This window comes from Syngnathoides biaculeatus, chromosome 13, assembly GCF_019802595.1.
Source record: "Syngnathoides biaculeatus isolate LvHL_M chromosome 13, ASM1980259v1, whole genome shotgun sequence".
Taxonomy (NCBI): domain Eukaryota; kingdom Metazoa; phylum Chordata; class Actinopteri; order Syngnathiformes; family Syngnathidae; genus Syngnathoides; species Syngnathoides biaculeatus.
This window is the reverse complement of record NC_084652.1, coordinates 28157499-28168265: the sequence shown is the minus strand read 5'-3', so window position 1 is coordinate 28168265 and position 10767 is coordinate 28157499. Positions and strand designations below refer to the sequence as shown.

Genomic DNA, 10767 nt, shown 5'->3' with positions numbered 1-10767 from the left:
GATGAGTGGATTTGTTGAATGTAAACAGTCCATCAGCAGATAAATAATCTGAGCTTTCACTCCATCCATTCCCACCACACACCTTTTTTTTTAAACCACAGATCGCGTTTAGCGTCCAGTCCCTTCCCGCCAAGCTGCCAACAGGCAATTGTACACCGCCGTGGACATTTTGTCACATTTTCTAAAACTGTTTGCGGACGCGCGTCACGGCGACGCATCGTGGAGTTTGCCTCGGAGATACGTCTTAACCTCTTCGACGCCGTTCAGCTTCTCCAGCTGGTGGTAGGGGAGCTGCGAGGCATCACGTGACACGTTAGCCCCGGTTCGGCATTCAATCGAGCGGCTGCGGCCGGCGCACCTGCAGGATGGCGTATCCCAGCAGCTTCAGGTGGCGGTCCCTCATAGCGCGAGATCCCACCAGCACGTCCGAGTTGTGGCAGTAGTGCCACTTGTCGTTCACGGAGATCACCAGCCTGAGAGGGAAACACGCCGTCAGCTGCTCCTGTGGAATCCCCGAGAACAAGCAACCGAAGCGGACTCTGCACTTGGGTGAGGAGACTCCGTTCGTCGTTCCCGACTCCCAAATCCCCAGCAAAACAATTTTTGCTATTAGTCTATCGATGCATCGAATGCTCCCGGTTCATTTTATTGCGTCGATTACGACGCCGTTTGGCGCTTCTCAAATGTATTTAGCCCCAGAAATGTTGACTTATCAGGCAAAGACAACCCAAGTGAACATAAAATGCAGTTTTCAAATGGTGGATGATGTTATTGATTAAGGTTGTATTCGAACCTCGACAGTACCTGGCCATGTGTTTGAACAAAGAACTGGCAACCCACACCCGACAAGTGAAATCAAGTCTTTCACAACTCTGGAGAGACTCTTCTACGCACCGTTGTTTGAATTCAGCAAGTCTGGAGCCTTTTCTACCCTAAACGAACCGATGCCAACGCAAATCTGGACTTGGACGAGCCCACGCCTCAACCTTCCATTTTGTATTTGAAGCCATCCAGAATTTGACTTGCTTGTGTTTTGGATCGTTGTCATGCTGCAGAACCCAAATGCGCTTCAGCTTGACATCACCGACATTCTCCTTCAGGATTTTCTAGTAAGGAGCAGAATTCACGTTTCCTTCTGTCTCGGTCCTGAATAAGGAGGCAGCTTCAGATCATCACTTTTTGTGTTCGGTTTTCATCATCAGCAGTAGTTTTGATCTTTTGAACTCTGCCATTGTCATTTTTGCCCTGAAATCAATTCCTTCCCCTTAAGTCCCCCATCCATCATCTCAGTCCCCATCAAGACTGAATGACTACACGAGTTCTCACTCTGAACATCTGTGGTCACGAAACCCTTTGAACTCCTCGAGCGTCCCGAGACCTTCCGCAATTAGCCGACCGAGCAAACAGGTCGGCGGACGACGCCGTCAACGCGGGAGCGCGCTTCATCCCGGAACACCTCGACGGCGCAGGGACCTACGTGAGGATCCTGTTCGTGGACTTCAGCTCTGCGTTCAACACCGTCATCCCTGAACCCCCCACCTTCTCCACCGACCACGAAAGAACCAGACTGTCAAAACCCCTGAAGTCGGCAGACGACGCCACAGTCATCGGCCTCATCAAAGTAAGACGCTGACGAGTCTGCCGAGCAACAGGAAGCGGTGTGGCCGAAACAACCTGGACCAATTTAAGACTGTAGAGATGATCACGGACTTCAGGAAACATCCTTCCCCGCAGCTGCCGATCACGCTGTCCAACTGGCTTACGTCACCCGTCAAGAGCTTCAAGTTCCTGGAAACTGCGGCCTGTCAGGACCTGAAGTGGGAGACCAATATCAACTCCATCCTCAAAAAGGCCCAGCAGAGGATGTATTTCGTGTCATGGGGGGCACGAGCCCGTGCGAACTGTAGGCCGGTCCCAAGCCCAGATGAGTGCAGATGGTTGCGTCAGGAAGGACATCCGGCTTGAGAACTTAAGAAGAACCAAATGAGCGCCCATCCACTGAATTTGTTTGGCACCAGATCATTGCGCAATTTCTCACCTTAAATTGCTCGGGGAAAGCATCACTCATGGTACACGTTCATTGTTCAAAGACTCTCCACACAGTATTTTCTCATGGTGGCGGTTTGTTGTCATAGGACAGTGACTCCAACCACCAGAGACTTCATTCCTTGCGTGTTCGACACGATGACGCGGCTTCCGATTACTTACCGAGGCAAGGGAGGCCTCTGAGGTTCTGGGTTCTTGTTGCCTCTCTGCTCTTTGAGATCTTTTGTCAGACAGGTTCTGTTTAAGCGAGTTGTGGATAGAACAGGCTCAGGTGTGCCCTGAGAAAAGGCACCCCCAAAAAATTGGATGAGCCAGATGTAATTTGTGATTTCCAAAGGAGGCTGTTCGCAAAGAGCCAGAGAGATTTGTCCCTAATAAATCACATCGCCTATTTTTTTTTTTTTTTTTTTTTTTTGGTCTACTTGGGGCTGATCTTTGTCTGATATTTACATTTGCTCGATGATATGAAACAAAGTGGGGAAACTGAGCTAGACGGGGGCAAATTGTTTTCCGTGCCACTGCGTATCGTTGCCACTTGGGCTGAAACGGCGAATCAAATTTTTAAAGCGGGGTACTATACGCCTGAGTCGTCGTCAGTGTCATGAAAAAAGCGTTTTGTACCTTTTGAAATCAAATGACGCAACGTTTCACGCACAAATGGGAACAAGCCCGCCGGTGACATCGCAGACGACGACGACGACGACGACGTCACAGATGCTGCGGGAAGGTGTACCGACCTCCTTATTTGCGTTTCTTCCACCGGGGGCCGGGCGGGCTGGCTCGGCTCCTTTGTCCCGAAGTGCTGCGGCGACGGCGAACCCCCCCGGGTCGTGGACCCGTCGCTCGGCACCGCCTCCTCGTAGAAGCCCGACAGCTGGCGTTCCGTCCCCTGATCGGCGGCGGAGCCTGCGCTGCCCTCTTCTTCCAGGATCTTCCCGATGGAAAACTGGAAGAGGGAGTCTGCGGGGGCGGGGGCGGCGGCGTCATCAGCGCCCCCGGGTCCCGGGTCCCCGGGCGGGAGCGTCCCGTCAGCGGGAGGGCTGCTGAGCGTAGAGCTGTTCTGACTCTCCATCGAGTGCTCTTTGGCCACGCCTGAGTAGTACTCCACGATGGGCACGTAGTACTGGGGGGCGAAGTCCGGGGGACCGCCGCCAGCGCCCCCCGCCAGGCTGTACACGTGCTGAGGATGAAAGGCAGGCTCGGGCCCCGCAGCGCCCCCTATGGTCTCAGAAGCCTCCTGACCGCCCGTGTCCAGCGCGGCGAAAGAATTCGACAACCTGTGGATGTCGTCGACTTCCTGCGAAGCGCCCGCGGAGTCCCCACCGGACGCGGGGACCGAAGCTCCGCTCGACCGGATGGGAAGAACCCGACCCGACGAGTCCATCCACAACACGAAGTCTGGACAATAACGACACCCGTGTGGTACATACCGCGTGTACGTCCTGCATGTGCTCTGTGTGCGTGCGTGTACCTGCGTAGTACCCGGGAGGAAGTACTTGGTCCTGCTTGTAGTTCTCTTCTCCAAGTAGCTGCCTCAGGGCCTCGGCCACGACACCTTTATAACTGACACCACGACTCACTGCTCAATCATTTGTATCAGGCGTGCCTAAGTAGGCCCCCGCGGTCCCAGTCCGACCCAGTTTAAAGTAAGACCACTTCCCACTGGAACTGTGAAGGCCAAAAGATGCACTTTGAACTTTGCCCACATCATAGCAAATGCTGCGCCCGCTTTGTGTCCGTTTTCTTTGCCGCTTATCCTCACGAGGGTCGCCTACGGAGCCTATCCCAACTGTCAACGGGGCAGGAGGCGGGCGGGGTACGCCCTGAGCGGGTCGCCGGCCAATCGCGGGGCACACAATCACGATCGCACCGAACGGTGCATGTTTTTGGGATGTGGGCGGAAAGCCGCGCAGGCACGGGGAGAATGAAAATATTTGGAAAAACTCGAAATATTGCAAGACGTCAGTCTTCTTTGGGGGAACCCTTTGATGTTTTCTCCAAGCGATAAATGTGAAAAGTTCCCACTTTGGTTTGTTCAACTTGATTACTCGCGTTGCAGATGGAGGTGAACACGTATTGATGTACTTTGAAAATCATTTCTAGATCCAAAGAACAATTTGTCTCAGAAAGGAGTCTCGACTAGAAAAAGAATCTTTCGGACAAATGCGGCCAAAACTTTCAGCTGTCTGACAATCAAAGACGTCTCTCGCTGCTGAGGTCAGAGGGCAAGTTGTTTTCCTGAGCGCTGGTCCAAATCCGGCGAAAAGACCAAAAGAAAGAGTGACAAGGAGAAGCTCATTGGGAGGAGGCGGCTGCCGCGATTGGCGCTTCCCCGAATCGCTCAGCCGACGGCGAGCAAAGGAGGTCCCCAATGAGCCGTCCTCGGCTTTCTCGGTCTTCTTTGGATCCGGTTGCTCCCAGAAAAACTCTGCTGAAAGCAATCGAGTCTTTGTCGCAAATTGAATTCAATGCAGGCCTAACGTGATTTGGAAATCAGCGCCCACGTTCAACACGGCATTCCGACGTCTTTGGAATTGGCTTCGAAAAGTACTGCTCGATCGATCGGTAAGTCACACACGCGTCATTTGAACGAAGTCATTCCAAACATTGTTGAAATTGCAGCTGTCAAAAAATGGCACATTGCTGACAGACTTGCAATGAGAAGATTAAAAAATGAATTTCAATTGTAATTACAATTCTTTGCATCAACGCAATGGGGCAAGTTATGGACAGCTTCTTCGTCCGCAAATATTCTGGTACTGCGCACTTGAGCTCAAGTTGGGGTGACTGTGCCCCCCCCCCTCCCCCGACAGCTCTTAACCGATTAACTGACACCGTACGTCATTGATGGATCCCTGAACTCACTGACTGACCATGTGACGTGTGCGCTTGTCACCTGTACTTGCGGTTGACCTCGTCGGCCGTCAGGGCGTGGTGGAACATGAGCACCTTGAGGTCGGGGTGCAGGCGGGGGCCCTGGTAGTGGGGGTGCTCCAGCTGAAGGGCGGCGTCCAGCAAGGAAAGGTAGCGGCGCACGATAAGCGCGTAGGGGCTGTCTGCGGGAACGCGACACGGGGCGACGTGAGCGCTTCCACGGAGCGCCGAGGGCGGAGGGCGCAAGGCCCACTACTGACTTGTGACGTTGCTGATGAAGGCGGGTGAGAAAACGCGGTGCAGGACGGCACCCGGGAAGCGACCCAGCTGGAAGAGCGACATCAGGATGTTGACGGTGGCCAGAGGAGAGCTCAGAGCTTTGGATTCCAGAACCTCTTCCAGCACTCGGAAGAATTCCTCCTCATTGGATGGACGGTAACTCATCCTGCTGAAGGGAAACACCAGCTTCTGGATCACCTGCACGTGGAAACACCAAGGCTTACGTCCAGTCGGGGTCGGAGCTCAGGCGGACGCGGGCCCCACCCACCTTGCTGTCCAGATGCTCCGCCTTCCTGACGAGGAAGTTGGCGATGGCGTCCAGTAATGGCGTCTCCCGGAGACGATGGCGCGCCACATACTTTGAGATCAGGGACATGGTGCTCGCGCTCAGGCTGTCCTCCTTCTTTGGCAGCTCTTCTAGCAGAAAAAATACATAAATAAATACAAGAGAGAAGCTCAGCTAACTTCCCAGGCAGGTCCAGGATTTGATAGCGAACTGACCCGCCAGGCTTCTGATGAACCTTTCCTGTCTGTTTTGGTAGAAGAGGTGCGAGCTGAAGATGAATTCCAGGCTCTTGTTGTTGGCTTCCCTGGCGCAAGCTGCCAGCATCTCGTCCAACAGCGCCAGCTCCTGATCGCGGACTCCGCTGACGCTGGCCAGCGTGTGTTTGACCAGACGCAGGATCTTTCTAAAACGAATCCCGCCGACGCTATTAGTCGGAGGCTGGTGTTCCGCGCCAGCGAGCCGAAAAAGCTCCCCGCGCCGAAACGCCGCAACCCGCACGTCGTTCTCGGGCTGCCGTATGCGTCACATCAAGGATCTCGATTGTCTCCGAATGCGCGCCGAGCGGCGAGGATGTTGACGCTGAGATCCAAGAAGTCAAAAATAAAGAGCTGAAATGTAGTGCTCCGTCACTATATCGCCGTGCACTCGTTGTGCTTTCGGAGCATTGCGGATTTTTTTTTTTTAAATTGTACAGTAGAGTGCAGTTACTCAACTGCGCCTCCGCAGCAAAGTAAACGTTATTAGTACTGTACGACCGCTAGTTAGGGCGAATCAAGACAGGTGGTTGGCTGGAAACAACCGTTGGTGTTCCTTCAAAGGGTTTATGAAAAGAAGAAAAAAACAAAACAAAACTCAGTCGTCGTCTTATTTCAGTCCATCCAGTGGACTGATCCATAATGGAAGGATGACGATACGCGAGGCATCGCCATATAGCAAGACACTTAACTGATGCACTTTGTCGATGTCAGTACTATTTGTTACCTGTTAGCGAGAACCTGTTGGGGGTCAGGCGCCGCCTTGTCATTGACGTCGGTCCTGGTCGCGTCCTGCAGCGGCGAAGAGCGCCTTTTGAGGCGGTAGTAGGACAGCAGCAGGAAGAGCGTCTGCGGGTGGCGCTCTCGCTCCAGATTCTTCTCCAGACCCGGCAGGCAGGCCTCGGTGAGCAGGTGCTGGCTGCCCGGGTGCAGTTTGATGCTGGAACTGAATACCATGGACACGTCCTTCTGGTTGAACTGAGCCAGGCGGCTGTGACACTCCGCCTCCAAGGCCGCCACCACCGGACAGTCGCCGGGAAGTCCTGATCTCGGCACACCACGCAGACGTTCAACATTATCGTCCAAAACTGGCTCCAACGTTTTAGCTTCAGAAGTTCATTCCCGACATTACCTCTCACGTTCGAACTGATGAAGCTACTACTCTACGTTAGTGCCGACGTCAACAAACATGACTCACATTACTCAGTAAGTTTCTTTCGGCCTGTCCGGTTTGGGGTGGCCACAGCGTAACATCTCAGATGAACGCTCATATTTGTCTGGCACAGTTTTTACGCCGGCTGCCCTTCCTGACGCAAGCCCTCTTGGGGAGTGCAACGCCCCACGGAGATCCGAACTCACGACCCCTGGTTTACCAAACTGAGCTGCGGGGCCTCCGACTTCCAACATTCCTCCGAATGTTAAATCTTAAGAGCGGGCAACATCTGCTTCCGATACGCAGAAAGTATCACAGCACAATGGCAACTACCTTCAATGACATCGATTGCAGCGACAGCTTCAAGCTGATTGTGACCAAGACACCATCTTCAATTGTGTACACTGGCCCTCACTTGCCATACACGGGATGAACGCCCGCTATCTTGTCACCAACGAGGCTATCCAAGCTCTGCCCCCGTCTTACGTCTGCTCCTTGATGATTCAAAGATGGGTTAGTGATTATTTTCCACCCTCTGCTTCACTTTCCTGGAACAGCACTGAAAAAGACACACGACCTCAACAAGTCTTCTCCTTATTTTAATCAGCCCATTTTTAACTCATTATTCCTTTGGAATGTGTTCTTCTTGTACAAAGGGTTTCATGTTCCTTGAATGTTATTCTCTGAATTGGGCCAGGCTTTCCTTGCACTCTGAACTCAACAAGACCACTTGATTAAAAATCCCCTTTTCACTTCTTGGGATGGAGAGTCACGGCCACCTTTTGAGCACACAAAAAAATACGTATGAAACTGCTGCGATCAACATTCTGGCCGTGTGAGGGAAAAAAAAAAAAAAAAAAAAAAAAAACAACTGAGCGGTCGTGAACCGGAGCAGGCGATATTTGTTGGAAATTGGTGTTTGTGGGCTGAGGTTCTCCTGCATCATGACCGTGACAAAAAGACGACCTTTGTCATTTCCTTAACAGTCCGGGACGGCGACTTACCGAGCGCCGCCGCGGCGTACAGGCAGTTGACGATGCTGAAGTTGTCAAAGTTGGCGCAGTCGTTGACGATGGCGTCGCACAGCAACAAGAAGTCATGCTGCTCGAGGACCCGGCGGCCGCACGCGGCCGAAGCCTCGGCACCGTTGCAGGGCGGCGGCGGCGGCGCCACCTGCAGCAGCTGCGCGATCTTGTGCAACGCGATGGCGTAGTGATTGTGAGAGATCTTGGCCGGGTTCTGAGCCAGCCAGCGCAGAACCTCGTCGGGGCGACGCGAGCGCTCGATGAGTCGCTTCATGGTGAAGAAGGTGTCGTAGCTCATCTTCTCGTGGATGAAATTCCACGTCTTCTTCTTGCAGCCCATCTGCACGTGAAGGTGAGCACGGGGCTGCCAATGGTGCTGCATCGGCGGCGGGGCTTGCGGGTGCGGCTGAAAGCGGACTCCTCGGGGGCCCGGGTACGCCGGGTACAGCTGGTAAGGCGGCGCTCGGTGCTGGTGAGGCTGGGGGGGCGGCGCCTCTAGCACGGCCAGGCCTCCCCTCTTCCCTGCCCTGACTCCGCCCCCTCCCCCGGCACCATACAGGCGGGCGGCATACATGGCGGGCGCGGCGACGGTGGCTGGGCTCAGGACCCGTCGCCCGCTGCAGCAAAGCAACATGGTGCCGCTGCGGGATCGGCCACAGGCGCCGGCGCGCTCCTACGCAGAAGAAAAACACGCTTGATCTCCTGACGGGACATGACGCTGACCCAAACCGTATCGGAGCAACCGCCGGACCGCTGTTCATTCTGTCCACAAAAAGCCAACAGGAACCGAGCCCATGACAAAGTGTAGCGCACTTTTTGTCACAGAAAACTAAACTGACCCAAATGTTTGTCATAGATGAGGGAGCAGATCGGAGCAAATTTAGTTTGAAGAGGCGAGAGGCGAGAGGAGAAGAGAGAACCAAACCCAACAGCCTGGTAGCCCGTTTGAGAATGGGTTGACAAACACGACAGGCATTCACAGCCGAGTCACCCGGAAAAATCCACGCACAGGTGAGCGGAACATTCAAAATCAGTTCGTCCACTGGCCTCAAAGATTTTATTTTGACACGATTGGCAATGCTGTACCATGAGAGAAGCCACGCATCACTGGTGGTACGCGCGCCAAACTTCCAGATCTCCTCGTCTCGTTCAACGGAATGACTTTCAGAAAGGGCGGCACGGTGGCTCAGCTGGAAAGCGTTGGCCTCTCAGTTCGGAGGTCCCGGGTTCAATCCCGAAGCCGCCCGTGCGGAGTTTGCACGTCCTCCCCGTGCCCGCGTGCGTTTCCTCCCGCGCCCCCAAAACATGCAACGTTAATTTCCCCGTCGATGTGATTGTGAGTGCGGCTGTTTGTCTCCATGTGCCCTGCGACTGGCTGGCGACCGATTCAGGGTGTACCCCAAACGCCTCCTGCCCGTTGACAGCTGGGCTAGCCAACCATCATAAGGATAAGCAGCTAAGAAAAAGGATGGACGGACTTTCAGAAAGTCAAGGGGAACTTCACATACGTACTATCATTTGCAAACATTTGATTTTACTCCATTAAATCTACTGCAGTTTTCGTTGAGCATTTCGTCAACTGAAATGAAACCCGATGACAGAATTATGACTAAAACTAAATTACATTTTATTCAAAATGTTTTGACGAGGGCTAAATTAAAGGTTGCTGCCAAAATAAACGCAGACCCAAACTGTGCTTGATTTAAGATTAAAGTTGTATATATATATATTTTTTTATATAGATTTTTGTATCGTGGACTATTCCCTCACCACACACACACACACACACATACATACATACATACATACATACATACATACATACACACACACACACACACATACACACACACACACACACACACACACCACACATACATACATACATACATACATACAAAACCCCTTTTGAGTCACAGCCTTTGGGATCATCCACTCATTCCCTACCCCAAAATCATTACAGAAGAATTTTCAGTTGGCATTTTAAAGAACTATCCGGGTCTACTGTCTGAAAAGTCTTCATTCAGTTGTGTGCAATGAGTAAGGGAATGAGGGAATGTTTCCAAAGACTGTCATGGATCTGCAGAGCGGATTCATCATCATCATCATCATCAAACGTCATATTTAACGTCATCAACGTCACGGCAGATAAGTTTGTCTGATGACGGCTCGCCATTTCCAAGCGGCTAACAGCGTCCTCTAAGTGCAGTTAGCGCCGGTGACGCTAAAGCAGCTAACACGGTTACGAACGCTGTGACACGACAAAAAGTTGAAGAGACACAAAGTGGCGTGAGCCACTAGGAGGCTAAACAGCGGACACGTTAGCATCGGCGTGTGCTTTTCCCGAGTACACCAGAAGAAAAACGACAAAGTATGCTGAACCGGGCTCGCCAAGTGCCGTTACCTCATAGCTTGTCTCAAAGAGCCGCGGCCTCTGTCAGTGTTTGTTGACCGGGGAGGGAGGACGCCCAGACAGGCAGACAGGCAGGCAGGCAGGCAGGCAGGCAGGCAGGCAGGCAGCCGTCTCGTTCCTCCGGACAAGCCGCCTCCGATACCCGGCATGCAACGGCTCCCTCCCGGTCACTAATCTTCAGCGGACGCCACCGATTGGAGTGAATGTGCAAGCTAATGTGATACTCAACAGCCGCCGCAAAACTTGTAGTCAATATTCTTGTCTACTGACATCTTTATTTGACTCTTGCGTTCACTTCAGACGGTCACCCTAACCCAGGTGCATTTCGGGAAGTGTAGTTCAGTTCGTTGGGGGACCAGGAAGTGATGAGCGTGCCGCTCGTGCGCGTGTATATCCAGAAGGGGCGCCGCTCACTCTACGGCCACACGATAGCCCTC

The 10767-nt window shown here is 53.0% G+C and overlaps 1 protein-coding gene across 2 annotated transcripts; it reads right to left on the bottom strand.

Annotated features, from left to right (window-relative positions):
• Nucleotides 1-36: 36 nt before the first annotated feature.
• fastk (Fas-activated serine/threonine kinase) lies at nucleotides 37-10462 on the bottom strand. Of its 2 annotated transcripts, none has more exons than XM_061838818.1 (11): nucleotides 10322-10462; nucleotides 7897-8590; nucleotides 6467-6782; nucleotides 5701-5888; nucleotides 5468-5613; nucleotides 5181-5397; nucleotides 4943-5102; nucleotides 3518-3609; nucleotides 2784-3444; nucleotides 359-473; nucleotides 37-291 (listed from the first exon to the last, which is right to left on the bottom strand). In XM_061838818.1, exons 2-11 carry the CDS (start codon nucleotides 8549-8551, stop codon nucleotides 205-207), a joined length of 2637 nt encoding a protein of 878 aa, XP_061694802.1. In that variant the 5' UTR covers nucleotides 8552-8590; nucleotides 10322-10462; the 3' UTR covers nucleotides 37-204. The 2 variants fall into 2 exon arrangements, with proteins under 2 accessions (XP_061694802.1, XP_061694801.1); XM_061838817.1 differs by having other exon boundaries at nucleotides 47-291; nucleotides 5468-5616.
• Between the last annotated feature and the right edge of the window lie 305 nt (nucleotides 10463-10767).